General features: G+C 37.6%; 2 protein-coding genes and 1 pseudogene across 2 annotated transcripts; all 3 read right to left on the bottom strand.

The window, feature by feature from the left end:
* Positions 1 to 3,374: 3,374 nt before the first annotated feature.
* Positions 3,375 to 4,316, bottom strand: LOC128095403 (olfactory receptor 51V1-like). The gene has a single exon (XM_052714289.1). The coding sequence runs from the start codon at positions 4,314 to 4,316 to the stop codon at positions 3,375 to 3,377; it is 942 nt and encodes a 313-aa protein (XP_052570249.1).
* An 8,316-nt stretch (positions 4,317 to 12,632) lies between these two features.
* On the bottom strand, positions 12,633 to 13,194 carry LOC128094960 (activated RNA polymerase II transcriptional coactivator p15-like; annotated as a pseudogene).
* Positions 13,195 to 16,751: 3,557 nt separating this feature from the next.
* LOC128095646 (olfactory receptor 51V1-like) lies at positions 16,752 to 17,695 on the bottom strand. Its single transcript, XM_052714807.1, is given in 2 exon segments — positions 16,752 to 17,626; positions 17,629 to 17,695. Coding segments are annotated over 2 exon segments (942 nt in total).
* Positions 17,696 to 17,991: the final 296 nt, after the last annotated feature.

Here is a 17,991-nt window from a genome sequence, read left to right as displayed (position 1 = left end):
CTGTCAGAATGGCCAAGATCAAAAACACTGAAGACACCTTATGCTGGAGAGGATGTGGAGCTAGGGGAACTCTCCTCCACTGCTGGTGGGAATGCAAGCTTGTACAACCACTTTGGAAATCAATATGGCGCTTTCTTAGAAAATTGGGAATCAATCTCCCCCAAGATCCAGCTATACCACTCTTGGGCATATACCCAAGAAATGCTCAACCACACCATAAGAGCACTTGTTCAGCTATGTTCATATCAGCATTGTTTGTAATAGCCAGAACATGGAAACAACCCAGATGCCCTTCAACTGAAGAATGGATAAACAAAATGTGGTACATATACACAATGGAATACTACTCAGCAGAGAAAAACAATGGCATCATGAGGTTTGCAGACAAATGGATGGATCTAGAAAAAATCATCCTGAGTGAGGTAACCCAGACTCAGAAAGACAAACATGGTATGTACTCACTCATAGCAGGATACTAGACATGAAACAAGGATGACTTGTCTGCTACTCACATCACCAGGGAGGCTACCTGGAAAACAGGACCCCAAGAAAGACACAGGGATTGCCCAATGACAGAGAAATGGAATGAGATGTATATGAACAGCCTGGACATGAGTGGGGGTAATGAAAGGCGAGGGTTGAGGGAAAGAGAGCTTGGGGGAGCGGGAGATCCCAGCTAGATCAACAACAGAGAGGGAGAACAAGGAATAGGAGACCATGGTAAATGAAGACCACATGAGAATAGGAAGAAGCAAAGTGCTAGAGAGGCCCACAGAAATCCACAAAGATACCCACACAACAGACTGCTGGCAATGGTCGAGAGACAGCCCGAACTGACCTACTCTGGTGATGGGATGGCCAAACACCCTAATTGTTTAGCCAGAAACCTCATCCAACTACTGAGGGATCTGGATGCAGAGATCCATGGCTAGGCCCTGGGTGGAGCTCTGGGAGTCCAATTAGCGAGAATGAGGAGGGTTTATATGAGCGAGAATTGTTGAGACCAAGGTTGGATAAAGCACAGGGACAAATAGCCAAATGAATGGAAACACATGAACTATGAACCAATGGCTGAGGTGTCCCCACTGGATCAGGCCCTCCGAATGGGTGAGACAGTTGATTGGCTTGATCTGTTTGGGGGGCATCCAGGCAGTGGGACCAGATCTTGTGCTCATTGCATGAGTTGGCTGTTTGAAACCTGGGGCCTATGCAGGATTGTTTGGCTCGGCTTGGGAGGAGGGGACTAGACCTACCTGGACTGAGTCTACCAGGTTGACCTCAGTCTGTGGGGAAGGCTTTGCCCTGGAGGAGATGGAAATGGGGGGGGGGGGTTGGGGGGAAGGTGAGGGGGATGGGAGGGGGGAGAACAAGGGAATCCGTGGCTGATATGTAGAACTGAATTGTATTGCAAAATAAATTAAAAAAAAAAAAAGGAAAAAAAAATGCAAGAATGAAAAAAAAAAAAAAAAAGAATGAGATGAGAAAGACCAAGATGGGGCAGAACTAATATGAAGGAATTAAGATAACCTTTAGAGGGTATAGCAGTTAAATGCAGAGAGAAATCCAGCAAGGAAGGAGCTAAGCATGAGAGCAGAATAGAAGCTATGTAGAGAGAGAACTGGCTCAGAAGAATAAAGTGAATGAACTAAAGAATTTTGTGTATGTAGATTTATTAGAGTATCTCTCAGATTAATCCGCCACTGGTAGCCTCTCTTCTGGAACTCTGGGTGAAGGTTATTGAGGGGCTGGACCCCAATAGCTTTTGTTAACTATCTGAGGAACATTGTTGTAAGTGAAATAAAGGATGAAGAAAAAGTTAAACTGGTACTATGTAATTTACATGACCTTATTAACACTGAAACTGTAAGCTAGAAATAAGTGTGGCTGTGAATTTGAGGGAGTGTAATCGCATGTGGGAAACTCTGATATGGCTATGGTAATAGATTCATGGTGGTAAATAGTTTCCAACATACTCATCAAGTTTTATATCTACATTTTATAATAATAAGGTTCTTTATAATTATACCTCAATAATTTTGCTTTAAATTATTGGATGAATGTTGAACATAGCAGTTTATAATGTTTTCATTGTAAATAATATAAATATTTTAAAGAAGGTTACATTAACAAAGGGATGTTACCTACCTTATCATATGTGGTTCATTTTGGTGTTTTGTCAACTTCTGCTTATTGTTCAATGTTTTATAGCAACTGTCAGACCAGTTTGAACTAAAAGAAGCCCACAAGGGAGGCAGGAAAGCATGGTCATGTGACTTGAAAATAAACAAAGCATAAAATATATCCAACTCTTTTCATGCAATGCACCCTAAAATTTGATGTGGCTGGTTGAAAGTCCATTTAAAGAATAAAGAATAATATTTACCTCAGAGTTTTTAAGGAGATGTTAAGTTAGTAGGTAATTTCTGTTACATAGTCACAGCAATGTTGTAACTATTACTGGAGATTTAAGAAAGAGAAAATATGAATCAAAGAATATTTTTGCATGATTTAAATGGTCTTCCTGTGTTAGTCTTTATTCATATGGTCATGAGTATCTCTGTTACCATCTATAGGGTGGAGACCTGTGAAGCTGTGGAATGTTGGACAACACAGCAATGAAATTGCTTCTTTTGTTTATTTAACAACGGTTAAGTGACTAAACAGTCCAGTTTCACAGACTGCTCATTTACTATGTGCTAAGTGGCTGAAATAATTGGGATTTCATTTATTCCATTAATATGTTGCTTAGATGAACAAAAATAGATTAAGATAATGACTGATCTATAATAATCATCAAAGGCTATAAACCAAAAAAATATCGGTTTCATAATGAATGTAAAAAGAAATATATGTGTGCAAGTGGCCACATAAGATATGGAATTTGCCGGGCGGTGGTGGCGCACGCCTTTAATCCCAGCACTTGGGAGGCAGAGCCAGGCGGATCTCTGTGAGTTCGAGGCCAGCCTGGGCTACCAAGTGAGTTCCAGGAAAGGCGCAAAGCTACACAGAGAAACCCTGTCTCGAAAAACCAAAAAAAAAAAAAAAAAAATATGGAATTTATGAGTAAAACAGTTCGATACATAAAGAAAAGTGGAAGTAATATAAATGTTTAATTCAAGTTTTAAAAGTTAAAAACAGGTTAAAAAGATGATTCTGAGTATATTTCCTTTGCATATTCTAGTTTGTGAAGTTAACTACAGTGCTATCGAAGTCATTTGCACTGGCTTAAAAACAGCTATGAGAAAAGGAAAGGAGAGAATTTACAACATGTGAAACATCATTAAACAGCAGTTAACACAGTTAATTACTGAATTTCACCCTTTGTAAATCTTCAAGTTGACTTTCAAATATATATTCACAGCAGATTTAAGAACCTAGGTTCCCTTCAGGAACAATCTCTGAATCCTTGCTCGTATCTGTTGAGTCTTGATACTGTAGATAATGGGGTTCATCAAGGGTGGGAAAAGGATGTAGATGTTGCCCATGAGGACATGAACCAGTGGAGAGAGGTGCTTCCCAAAGCGGTGAACCATGGTCAGACCAATGATGGGGATGTAGAAAACCAAAACAGCAGAGATGTGAGATACACAAGTCTGCAAGGACTTGATTCTCTCCTCCTGGGAAGCAATGGATAGAACTGTGTGCAGAATCATAATATATGACATTAATATGAGGACTGAATCCAGCAACAGGTTGCTAATTACCAAGGCTAGACCATAGATGCTATTGAAACGGATGTCTCCACAGGCCATTCGAATTAAGTCTTGGTGCAGGCAGAAAGAGTGAGAGAGAAAATGAGGCCGGCAGTAATTTAAGAACTTCAGGCGGATGATGACTGGAGGAATGAGCATAGAACTCCTACATACGATGGCCACTCCAATTTTCACTATTTTGTCATTGGTTAGGATAGAGGAATAGCGTAGAGGGTTGCAAATGGCAATGTAGCGGTCAAAGGACATGGCAAGAAGGACAGAGGACTCCATGAAGGACAAACCATGAATGAAATAAGACTGTGCAATGCAGGCATCAAGGCTGATCTCTTGAATGAAGCCCCAAAGGATGCCCAGGACCGTGTTGATAGTGGACAGACCCATGCACAGATCTGTGAGGGCTAACATGGCCAGGAAATAGAACATGGGCTGGTGCAGGCTTGGCTCAGTCCGAATCACATGCAACACCATGCAGTTTCCCAGGAACACTGTCACATAGATGATGGAGATGGGGACAGAGATCCAGAGGTAATAAATCTCTAAACCAGGGAAACCAGTCAAAGCAAACCCAGAGCTACTGGAGTTTGTGACAGAGAGAGCAGACATTGTTAGGAGATTGAAAATACCTTTGGAAAGATTTTGTCAATCACATGAATTTCCAATGCTATAATTTCTAGTAATGTCTACCAACTGTTTGGAGGAAAGCAAAATATGATATAATTTCCCTAAATAGAAAGATGCATACATGATCCTTTGTTATCATCACAAAAACCTGTTGTCTCAACACATACCTTTCAGTGCTCCTGTTGAGGGATGCCAAGAAGCCTGGGAGTTTTATGCAGGATCAGCAACACCCATGGGCTCATGGGATTTAGATCATGGGAGAGTCTGCTGGGAGTCTGCTCAGTCCTAAAAAAGGACAGTGCTCTGTCATTCATTTGTTCTGACCCTCCGGAGAATTCTTCTCTCTGGTGTGACATCTGGGTTAAAGATGTAAGTCACCATCACCAAGCCAATATTTTTAAATAGTAAGAAAATTTTAAATCTTACATTCAGCTGGGCTGGTTTTACCCTCAGGATAAAGCTCACTATCTAGATAGTACCTTTGAGAGAGGACAGCTTTTAAATACAATAACAGTGAAAACTAACAATCAAGTATATTATTTATATATTCTCTTAACAGAGATCCAGTCAAAATATCAGTGACTAGTGTAATGTTTTTTTCAGCTATAAAACTGAGTTACTATGATCATAAAGTTGACAGTTTAATTATGAGAGAAAATCCCATGGTTTTCTGTGAAGCTTTTTCCATATACCAGTGGAAGCACGAACCCTTCTTGTGGTGTTTTATTCATGTTCATGACATAAAAATAATTCTATAGGGTGCAGGCATCTGTCAGGATAGTGTGACTCTTCATTGCATTGTAAACTCTTCTGTTTTGGTAGAGTTTGTATTTACTCCTATCCAAATAAAATGAACAGCAGAAGTCTATCTGTAATACTGAACAACTATATCAATTAGAGTACTGCCATAATATTTGATTATAAGGTCTTATATTTTCTGGATCAGACATCCTTATAAATTATGAATCATTTTATATTTATTCTAATTTTAAATAGAATACCCCAAATACATTTGTAATGATGTCTACAAATTCCTCAAAGAATTAATAGTATGTTTATCCATTTGTTCCATAAATTTCACTTCTTAATTGTTATTATCAGTAAAGAAATTTAGGTCTCAAAGAGTTATTTTTATTTCCATTTTCTGCAGTGGTGTTCACAACAGCCATGACATGAAAGTACCAGGTTTTCACTACGAATAAATTGGTAAAGAAAATAATGTATCCCAACAAATTTAATGTTATCCAGGCTTAGAATAGAAAATATTGCCCTGTGTGTCATCATGAATGAAACAATTCATTGTGCTAAGTTGAGTAAGCCAGGTAAAGAAAATGTTTCTTGCTATGATTTAAATTTTGAATTGTATAATATATACTTTTGGAGAAAGTAGGTTAAAGTGGCTGTGAATGGAAGTTGTAGAATAAAGAAATTAGAAAAATGTTTTAGAAGTTAAAACTTTCAAGCAATGTGTAACATACTAGCTATAGTTATTAAAATGTGTATTATACAATGGAAATTACATGAGAGTCAAGGCACACACCCATGCACACGCACATGTGCATGCGCGCGCGCACGCACACACACACACACACACACATGCACAATCACACATAAATACAAATGGTAACTATGTACATAATTAATAAGTTCCTTTCTTAACAGTTTTGACACATTCTGCCCCAAGTGAAACACAGATATAACTATCAGTAAGTAAAAATCTGAGGGAGGTAAAACAGACCATGATGTCATTTGTTAAATTATTTTTAGCCCTTCTGATTGGGGTAAGTGAAATCTGAAAGCAGTTTCAGTTTGTCTTCCTCTGATAGCTGAGGTTACTGAAAAATAAATATATGTGAATATATAAGAATCCTGGAATGCAATAAATCCATGAAAGTCCACTTAAGAAGTATTAGGGAAATTTATTAGGGTAAATTGAGGAAATATACTCACGAATACAGAATGGAGTAGACAGCTGAAGTTATCCTCTGATGTGACTGGGAGCAAATCCACCTGGCAGTTCGATCATACCAGGAAGCAGGCAGCAGGGAGAAGGGGCTCATGACCCTTCTCCCTTTCCTTTTAAGAGGTCATGTACAAGGGCAAGAAGCTCCGCCTCCTTCAGGCCCTATAGGCCAAGGTCATAGGCAGAGCAAATACCACCACATTTCCCCTTTTTGTCTAAATAAGAAGGTTCTAAACTTAATGCAAACTATAAACAATAAGAATAATTATCAAGCGTTGTCCAGGAAAAACAAAGGGTAATAACATAAACAAAAATGGAACTACAAACAACAAGAACAACATCAAACAAGAAAGACATACCAAATGTCCAGAAATGTCCAGATCATAGGTAAATGGCAAATTACCGAGATTACCCCAATAGCTGTCCTATCCTGAAGTTTCTAACTCTAGTACTTAATATGTTCTAGTTAAGATACAAGAAGATTGTAACTGTAACTATCTAGTCTTCAACTCCATCAAAGACCTGAGAAGGAACTTAATAATACCTGAGAAAAATGAAAAATGCAAGCAAGCAATTTCTAAAATTCTTCCGAGAATAGACAGAGACAGCCAGCAGCCTGGACAGTCACTTAAAGTTTCTCAGCATCTCTGGACATCCAATTTGGCTACAGGCCTAGAATATCTGACAGACCATTTTCAGAATCAGGAATTTTGAAAGGCCATCTTACCTTATCTTGATAAGGTTCAGTAGTCGCTTTTCCTTGTATCCTGCTCATCCAAAAAGGACAGCATTCATACTGTCAGCAGTCAAGGCAAGGGCAGTTCTTTGCCCAGCAAGCCATTTTGTGCCAAGAAGAAGACAAACTTCCAAATGGAAATGTCTTAGAAGCCCAGCATTCTCTCGGGATCAGATCGGTGCTGTCAGGAGCAATCATGTCTCACATCAACAGTTATCAAAACATTTAAATGTCATATTCTCTAGGTCTATGGAGTGTTTGAAGATTATGTATCCATCTAACGTTTGTTTCTGTAATTCTGGAGAGCCTAACTAACATAACTATAGAAATGACAAGCATCAGTGACTATAGTTTTGTAAGTCTTATTTACCTAAATAACCTAAGGACTAATGCTACACATTAACAAGGTAAACAGTCTGTAAGCAGATGTACCATATAAGGACAGTGACCTCAAAATTGTGACAATACACAAAATATCTTAAAAAGAGGTAGAAATGTATAGTGCAATATGCAGTATGACAACAGTACCCTTAATATGTATCAATATACAAAATATCCTAAACAGAGGTAGAACATACATAAAGTATGACAAATATAATTTTCTATTTCAAACAGGAGTAGAAAAATATATAATACAACAAATATAGTTTTGTATTTGTATCAATATATAAATTATCTTAAATAGGAACATAAGAATAGTTTACATTTGTATCAAATATACAAGAATCTGTATCAGTGCAAATTATCCAAGGCTGATAATGTGCTAAATCAGTTTACTAGTAGATATAATAATCTACCTTAATATACTATACCTATCCATTCTCCTTTTTCTTCTCTAAAGTAGAATACTGAGTCTAAATTTTATTGTTCCACTCCCAACCCTATAACCATCCATCCATAACCCTGAGAAAAATAAAACCTTTGGGAGGGGGGTGTTGTTTTCTTAGAATTGCTCCCTGCCATTTAGGGGGCAATGGTATCTCTGTGTGTCCTGTAAGAAAGCTTAGATAGTTGGGTCTCAATAGGACTAGCTGTAGAGTCTGCAGCCAGACTCATAGTAATGGGTCTGAGATTCTGGCTAGAAGTGTACTATGATGGACCATCTCATCTTGGAACTATCCTAAAGAATTCAGTCCAAGGTTGATCATTAAGTAATGTTCTCAAGTACAATGGCATCTTTCTGGACTGAATAGAGTCATTGTTTTGGGACCTGATCTTCCTTCTGGAGACGTCAGAGATTGCTATTGGGAAGAATTATTTTTCACTGTGGAAAATTTGAACACTATTAATATCAAAATAGAAAGTCTGGATTTATGCTGGGTTGAGAAGGGATTCCCAGAATGCAAGGACAAGTGTGGAAAGAAATAGAATCTTGACAACAATGGTCCCTAGATTATTGGTTTTCTTCTGTCTCACACCAGTTGGCTCATCCAATATAAGACAGCATCTCCTATTTTTTCTTTTAGCAATGTGCTTGGGCTTAGAGAAAGAAAGAGCCACATTCCAACTCCAAAGCCAGCTTGATTTATAATTAAATCAGGACCACAACTCTTCTAGAGTTAAAGAGACATTGATGTTAGGCAATGAAATATTACCCTGTAGAGTATACTGGTACCAATAGGTCCTTCCTTTATGCAGTAGACATTTAGCTGTCCAAGGCCTTATGAATTCTTGAAGATGGGTATTTCTACTGTCCTGTAAAGACAAAAAACAGAACCCTGCCCTGACCCTTGTTTGTTAAATTTTTCTTACAACTTGCAGAGTTGTCACATTTGTGGATAAGCTTTTACTTCTCCTCATCAAGAGGTTTCTCCTGTTTGAAGCAGATCTTTATTAATTTTGTTGGTATCCATAGCTTTTCTTCTCCTGCAGAAACAAAAGCAAAACCCCTTCCCCAACATAGGATATATCCTGTTTTCCATTCCAAGGTCAATACATCTTTGAAGTAAACTGGTTGGTTTAGCTCAGGAGTTTTTCCTTTGTCCAGTGTCTCTCCACAGCCATTGTTCCTTTCTCACCAGCATTGAGAAAATTTAAGGTTAATAAAGCATTATGTAATCTATTTCTAGGGGTCATTGTTACCTCTTTCTGTTTATTTAGCATGTCCTTTAAAGTTCAATTGGATCTTTTTATGACTGCTTGGCCTGTGGGATTGTGTAGTATACCTGTAACATGCTTTATATTGTAATAAGCAAAAAAAATGGTCTCATTTTATTTGAGACATGTGCTGGAGCATTGTCAGTCTTAGTTTGTACAGGTATTTCCATGATGACCATAACTTCTAATAGGTGTGTAATTACAGAGTCAGCCTTTTCAGAACTCATAGGAGTTGTCCATTGAAATCCTGAATAGGTGTCAAAGGTATGGTGTTCATATTTTAATCTTCCATGATGAAACACATCCATCTGTTAATTCTGCACTACCAGGAATAAATTCAATACTAAACATAAATATTTCTTAGTGTTTCCTGTTCTAAGTACTTTGTATATTGTAGATGTCAATCCTCTATCAGGCATGCAGTTTGCAAATTCTTTTCCCATTATATAGGCTGGCTTCTAACTTGAATGATGATGCCCTCTGCTGTACAGAAATGTTTTAGTTATGTGAAACCACATTTGTCAATTGTTAGTCTTTGGGCAGTGGAGTTTACTTTCAGTTCAAAATTTGATTAGTCAAATGGGACAATTGAACATTTCCTTATAAAATGAGTTTTGTGCTAGGTGATTTTGTCCCACAGTTCAGTAAAGAAAGGTTAAAGCACACTTGGAGTGAGCTAAGCTATGCTGCTGTGGTTATGTAGGTCAGATGGATTAAGACATTTTACAAAATAATAGTTTGAGCTTACAATGAATTCATTGGGCATAACTGACCTCACCATAGGTCAGTAAGCATCTGTGCTCAGATGATCCCATCCCTATTTTATTGTTGTTATATGACTTTCTAATAGATATAAAGATTCAATTCAGTACATACAAAAAGATTACTTATTTTCTAATTTTTCTTCAATTGTCTTTTTTCCTTTTATTGAAAATAAATTTTATGCCTCACATACTATATCTTGATTTCAGTTTCCCCTTCCTCTACTCCTCCCAGTTTCCTCCATTTCCCCTCTCATCCAGATCCATCCCCTTTCTGTGTCTCATTAGAAAACAGACTTCTAAAGAAAAATAATAAAATAAAATAGGATGAAACAAAAACTATCAAATCAGAATTGCACAAAATGAACAAACAGAAGGAAAAGAGCCCAAAGAAGACATAAGAATCAGAGACCCACTGGTTCACACACTCAGGAATCCCATAAAACACTAAACTGGAAGCCATAATGTAAATGCAAAGGACCTTAGGGTAAAAAGAGAAGCAAAAAATATGTAAATAAAATTTATTTTAAATTTTAAAATTAATAAGTTAATTTTTGGAAAGGGAGAAAGCCCTGATGCAGAATTCTGAGACAAGGAATCACCAATGATGCCACTGAGTCAGTTTTCTGTTGCCCATCTATTGTTACTCATGCAGCCTACTGTTAAGATTAGTTTGTTTCCCTAGTGAGACTGTCTTGGAGAAAACTTAACTTTCCTGAAGACTATGGATGTTGAAGATTTCTTTAAGGGCTTCCCAGCCATTTGTTTTTCCTCTTTTGAGAATTCTCTGCTTAAACCTTATCTTTTGTATACAGTAAAAGTTCTAGTTTTGTGTTACTATGGGATTTCTGTGTGTGTGAAGGTACGTGTGTCCATGGCTATATGTGTTTCTTGCACACTTTTCCATTGGCTCTTTTGTCTTATTTGTTTGTTTTTTCCTATTTAGGTTTGTGTGTTTTTTTTAGATGCCTGTTTATTTTCTAATGAGAGAAAAAGAAAAACTGTGGATTTGAATGGGAGGGGAGGTGGGAAGATCTTGGAGGAGTTGAAGGAGGGGAAATTTTGATCAGACTATATTATATTAAAAATTATTTTCAATAAAAGAATGAGAGTCCTCAAAATTAATAAAATAAAATAAGACCAAAGGGGTCAATGGGAATACTCAAGCAACTCAGGGTATTTCCAAAGCTGTTGGTTGCTCTCCACAAACTGAGGGCAAGATTCTATTGCTGAAAACAACACCCACACAAATCACTGAAAATGGAGAAGTTGAGCTGGTGCCAAACTAGAGCCTTCACCTCTACTGTACTATTCATGGTACTGGGATGCTACCAAAGTAGAAAGGTAAACACCAACCCAACTTACAAACCCTTCAGTCTACAATGGTGACCTGCTTACAACATGTGCTGGTGGAAGAGTGGCACAAAGCTTGGGAGAATAACTAACTAGTATATGACTGATACAAGGCCCACTCCATGATATGAACCCATAGCTGACACTACTGTTCCGCTAAAGAAATGTTGCAATAAAATGGCTCCTAATGACATTCCACAATACTCAAAATCAATGTCTTAATCAGCCTTCCTCAGAGAAGATTGCTCCTACAGTAGATGAGAACAAATACAAAAACCCACAGCTGGACAATGTGCAGAGAAAGAGACCTTGAAACAGTCTTAAATAGGATGTCTCCATCAAATGTGTCCCCTCAGGATTCAGGGAACCCTGGGGAAGATGAGGTAGAAAGACTGTAAGAGCCAGAGTGGGTAGAGGACACCAAGGAAACAAAACCTCCTAAACATAATAAGATTGATGTGCACATATACTCCCAGAGACTGTGGCAGCATAACAGGGCCTTCATGTTTCTGGGCCAGAAGGGGTCCCAGCATTGAAATGGAAGTGAACACAAGCCCTCAGTCCTAAACCAGAAGCTATCTACAATTAATAAGAGCTTGCAAAGGAAAAATTATTTTTCTCTAACAAAGCCTTACTAGGTATACAAGCCACCATTAAGAATAGACTCCACGCCCAGGCAACACAAAATAAATTCAATGGCATTATTAGAGACTCTTTTTCTTATAATGATTTGTCAGGGCTTCTTTTTTTTTTTCAATTGTGAGTCTTAATGCTTGTAGTACTGGGGTCCTAATGCTCTCAGTTTTCTTTTTAATCTCCTTCATGTGAACAGGCATCTTCTACCAAGCCTTCCAAATCATCCTGTTAAGTCCCAGATCTAAAGAAACAGTTCCAAACGATCATAAACCAATTCCTCACTCTGGGGAAAAAAAAACTTTCCTGTTTTGATTTCCATTAAGGAGGAACAGGTTTCTATACCTCAGGAATGTGGCTATCAGGAGGAAAATATAAACGTATTAGGAGAGAGAAAAACACAAGAGGAAGACACTCAGGCAGTCCTCAAGGCCTGAATCAGAAGTCCTAAGCCTAAGGGCTCTAACTCAGGATGTTCCACCTTAGTGGCTGATTCTCAGGCCCTCTGTGCCTACTGTGACTGGGATCCCTGACTTCTACTATCAGGATCGGAATTCTTATTGGACCCTTCCATTCTCGGTTGTTATCAAAGCTGAGATAATGTGAACTATTATTTGAGTTGCAAAGGTATTTTGGCTTATAGATATTCTTTTCTTTTAAGATTGTAATGATCTGACTTTATTTTACACTAGGTAGAGGGCACAATGCAATTCTCTTTAATAAAGATGACATTTAGCATCACTCAGAACATTTTAATAATGACATTAAAAAAAGTATTCACCTTACAAATTGTTCTTCAATCCAAATATACAACAGCTTGGAAAACAACATTTAGAAAACAAAAGCCAATGTAAAAAGACAGATTAAAACAACTACAACAGTACAGGTTTGATATGGCTCAGATTTTACAGCTTTCTTACTGCATCATCTATGTCCGAGATCTGTTCCTTCAGTTGGCTCCATTGCTCCATGTTTAAAGAAATACCTTTTCTCCCTGGTTTCATTCACCTTCTGAGTCCATCCAATATTCTCTAATATCAATTAGAACTTTTCCTTTAAAGTCCCGAACACTGACGTATCTCATCCTCCCAATCTGAAACATGTTATCATCTCTGCTGCTGCTACTCTGCTTGGAAGATGTCAAAGCTCTAGAAGTCTCACCGGGCTTCTGCTTCTTCACATGTTTTTCCGGAACAACTTGCTTTTTTCTCTTTAACTTTTTTTCAACCTCGCTGTCAGAATCACTGCCTGAAGAGCTTGAAGAAACAAGTTCCTTTGATTTAGGCATTGCTCCGCTGCTGCCATCCAACAGCCTCTAGCTCGCTTGCTCCGGACTCGGCTTATAGATATTCTTGATGTCATCTTCAGGGTTTTGATTTCAATTACATGTTTTGGGGTCTAATTGAAATTGTCATTGCATAAAAATGCATCAGCACAATGTCTCCTGAGAGAAAGATAACAGCAAGAGATAGTAACACTCTTTTCCCAAATGGATGTCTGAGGATCTGTCCCATACATGTACTCCCAAGATATGCTGGAGCAGTGATGGAGTAAAAGGATCATCTAGCATGTTGTGTCAAAGAAAAAGGACAAGAGTCTCTGGTAGTCTCCTCTTTCACAAGATATAAAGGGACCTTACAGTCCATCATGGCACTTAGACAAAACACAGATCATAGCAATAGCTTCCTCTGAAGTTGCCAGTAGTAGCTATTGTCGGTGGAGACATTGAGAAATGACTCTTTAAGCAAGGGTGCTGAACACAAATATCAGAGGAGAAGGTAAGTCAGGTTTCAGGGCTTTAGAATAAGACCTAAGAATATGTCTCTGAGTCAAACCAAGAGAAAACAACCAGATGAAATCTTAAAGAAAGAAAAAAACTCTGGAGTAAAGATGCAAGATGAGATTCTCCTGTTGGAGTCCATCAACATAAACCTTAGTCAAAAGGCTCCCTTTTGCTCCACCAAACCTCACAGACACAACGGCTCACGTTTTACTGCCAGTGATGAAGAATGAGCATGGGTGCAGTAGGCTGAGACCCACAGAGGGAAGGAATCCTCTAGCATAGATAGCCAACTTCTGATTGAGGGAGAAGGAATCTGCCTAGTGTCAGTTATGCTACAATGAACAGATTGCTTCCTTTCTATTCAGTTGCATTAACTGAACTTGAAGTAGGTCAGCAGTGTAGACAACAATTGGCAGGAGACACAGCAAAGGAAAACTCCACAATAGAAAGCAGAAATGTCTACACTTTATATTTCAATATTAAGTGAACACATTACTGTTGAAGACTCTTGTATAACATGGCTGAGTAAAGAAAGATCCAATAAATTGTGTTTTATATGAACATATACATTTGCATCAATATACTACTTGAAATTCTTCCTATTATACTGAATACCTGTTAAGTGAAAATACACAAAGAGAAAATTGTAAGACTAGTAGCTCTGGTAAACATGCTACTTTGAAAACAAATTAACTCCCTAATGTTTATTACCATTTTCAATCCATTTATTTCCATCTCTTCCAGAAATTAAATACTTATGAATCATCCCAGAGATTTTCTCATTGAGTATATGATAAGGAGCTTGGTATACAGTAGGAATCTGATAAATATTAGCTAATGGCAATTTTAAAGGGAATTTTATTAATTATTAGGATGGTAGTTGTAGTATTCAAATAGAAAAGATATGAAAATCAGAATAATCTCACATTGAGCCCTGTGGATCTACCTCTCCAAAAACATGAATACATAGAGGGGAAAATTAAAACATGTCTTTATTGAAATCATAATGATGAATAAAATATAAATTGACATGTGAAAGGAAATGTTTTTTCTTTACTAGTGCAATGGAATATTAAGAGAAAATTGAATTTTTAAAATATGAAACAATAAACAGGAATACTAAGAAAAATCTCAAAAGTACAGTTGAATAAAAAATAATTTATGTAAGTAAAGACAGCTAGTCTGATTACATTTATATGGTGATTCACAATGAGAAATCCACAGGATAGAAATGAGATACCTGTTGGTCAGGAACTTGAGTTTGTGGAAGCTAATGAACCAAAACCACCTGCAAGGAGGCTTACAACATTAGTATAATGTGCTATATCTTCATTTTTGTAGTGGCTACATCACTATAAGTATCTTTCAAAGTTCACCACAATATGAATTCCATCTAACAAGGATGAATTACTGTTGATGATTATGCCACAATAAACACACCACTAAAGATCAGTTAAATTAAGTACAATCTGTTAATAGTATTTGAATGAAATTTACACAAATAGGGTCTTTTGTAACTTTTCTTTTATATACCATATATTTTATTATTTGTTTGTTTGTTTGTTTGAATATTACTGTATGTATAAGAGTGCTTGCTTACATGTATATAAGGGTACCACATACATGGATGGTGCCCATAGAGGCCAGAATATAACATTGGAAGCCCAAGAACTGGCGTTAAAAGATGTGAGGCATTGTGTCAGTGCAGGGAAGAAAACCTTGGTCAACTCCAAGTGTGGCAAGTACTCTTAACTTCTGAGCTATCTCTCCAGTGTCTTTTCTAGATATTTTACATTGGTCAACTACCCATTTAACAATTCTTTTAAACAAGGACAATGGAAGGTAGGAAATAACCAGGATTTGCCTGATAATAAAACAATGCATGCGAAACTCATCACAAAATATTCCCTAAAATCTGACATTTTTTCACACCTTTGGCATTTCAAAATCAAATTATACAAAATAAAATGCTATCTATGTCAAAACACTGCTGGATATATTACATTAGAAACATATAAATACTTTAAGAGTATATACACCAGAATTTTGACATGTATAAGTTAATATCTTATAAACATTTAAATGAAAAATAATCAGGGCACTTTATTGAAATATACAAATTTTAAATGAAATGAGACAAAGATATGAATTAAAGATAATTTTTTTTCATGTCATTCAAATCTTCCTCCTTTCCCAGTCACTATTATGTCACTATTACATACTGGTAAATATGGCAATTACAAATGTCTATCTGTTCTACTCTGCCACTTACTATGATTTAAGCATGGGCTGATATTTCCAGCCTTCTTACTATTCATATGATAGATTTAGGCAGGTATTTGGATGGAGACACACCAACCGCAAGATATTTATTGGTTTTTTTTAATTATATTTCAGCTGATTAAAATGGCCATTCTCTCAAAATGGAGAGATGGCTCAGCTATCAGCAGGCATGTACAGCAACTGACAACCAACTGTAACTCCAGCTTCGGGGAGACCTGATGATGCTGGTGTCAGCAGGCACCTGGACTCATGTGAGCATATCCTTACCACACAAATATACATAAATAAAAATAACATAAATCTTATTTTAACATCCCAACCTCTTCATGGCACTCACTCATTACAATGTCATTTGAATAAACTGTGAAGCAGAGATTACACATTCTAAATAAATATGTTCACTGGAGTAGTAAGAGTGGAAAAAAGATAATTTAGTAATTTCATGAAGTGATATATTCATAAAAATTTACTTTTCACTGAATAGCAAGAATAAATGCAGCCTAAACCCATTGCCACAATACGGGAAGAAATTTCCTAGTCAAACTCATCATGAATTAAACTAACTCTTCTACTAATATAATTGTCAGCACATTATGAGTTCACATTCTGATTTATATAATGGCCATAAATGTTATGTAAGTCAATGTCAATGATTCATGCTGGCTGTGGTGAAAAGTAGGAGGAAGTATTTGTAAAATATAAATTGTCAATAAAAAATGAGTCCATTAGTCAAGTTTCATGTCATGACAGCCCTCCTTTGTGAATGTACTTCTTTACTTTTAAACACAATCACTATGGCCCTGAGGACTTAGGTTCCATTCAAGGAAAACAGTCTCTGGATTCTCACTCGTATCTGTTCAGTCTTGATACTGTATATAATGGGGTTTATCAAGGGTGGAAAAAGGATGTAGATGTTGCCCATGAGGACATGAACCAGTGGAGAGAGGTGCTTCCCAAAGCGGTGAACCATGGTCAGACCAATGATGGGGATGTAGAAAACCAAAACAGCAGAGATGTGAGATACACAAGTCTGCAAAGACTTGATCCTCTCCTCCTGGGAAGCAATGGATAGAACTGTGTGTAGGATCATCACATAGGAGGCAAGAATGAGCACAGCATCCAACAATAGGGTGCAAACTACCAGAGCCAGAGCATAGAAGCTGTTGAAGCGGATATCTGAACATGCCATTCGAATTAAGTCTTGGTGCAGGCAGAAAGAGTGAGAGAGAAAATGAGGCCGGCAGTAATTTAAGAACTTCAGGCGGATGATGACTGGAGGAATGAGCATAGAACTCCTACATACGATGGCCACTCCAATTTTCACTATTTTGTCATTGGTTAGGATAGAGGAATAGCGTAGAGGGTTGCAAATGGCAATGTAGCGATCAAAGGACATGGCAAGAAGGACAGAGGACTCCATGAAGGACAAACCATGAATGAAATAAGACTGTGCAATGCAAGCATCAAGGCTGATCTCTTGCATGAAGCCCCAAAGGATACCCAGGACCGTATTGATAGTGGACAGACCCATGCACAGGTCAGTGAGGGCTAACATGGCCAGGAAATAGAACATGGGCTGGTGCAGGCTTGGCTCAGTCCGGATCACATGCAACACCATGCAGTTTCCCAGGAACACTGTCACATAGATGATGGAGATGGGGACAGAGATCCAGAGGTAATAAACTCTAAACCAGGGAAACCAGTCAAAGCAAACCCAAAGCTACTGGAGTTTGTGACAGAGAGAGCAGACATTGTTAGGAGATTGAAAATATCTTTGGAAAGATTTTGTCAATCACATGATTTTCCAATGCTATAATTTTTAGTAATGTCTACCAGCTATTTAGAGGAAAACAGAATATGATATAATTTCCCTAAATAGTAAGATATATACATGGTCCTTTATTGTTTGTCATCACAAAAACCTGTTGCCTCAACACAGACCTTTCAGTGCTCCTGTTAAGGGATGCCAAGAAGCCTGGGAGTTTTATGCAGGAACAGCAATACCCATGGGATTTAGATCATGGGAGAGTCTGCTGGGAGTCTGCTCA

The sequence above is a fragment of the Peromyscus californicus genome, unplaced genomic scaffold, assembly GCF_007827085.1.
Source record: "Peromyscus californicus insignis strain IS unplaced genomic scaffold, ASM782708v3 Scaffold_4__1_contigs__length_199733344, whole genome shotgun sequence".
Taxonomy (NCBI): domain Eukaryota; kingdom Metazoa; phylum Chordata; class Mammalia; order Rodentia; family Cricetidae; genus Peromyscus; species Peromyscus californicus.
The sequence above is the reverse complement of the archived record's forward strand: the minus strand, read 5'-3'. Positions and strand labels throughout refer to the sequence as shown.

What these genes read in the sequence shown, in the direction of transcription:
- LOC128095403 (XM_052714289.1), bottom strand. Translation starts at nt 4,316, where the DNA reads ATGTCTGCTCTCTCTGTCACAAACTCCAGTAGCTCTGGGTTTGCTTTG.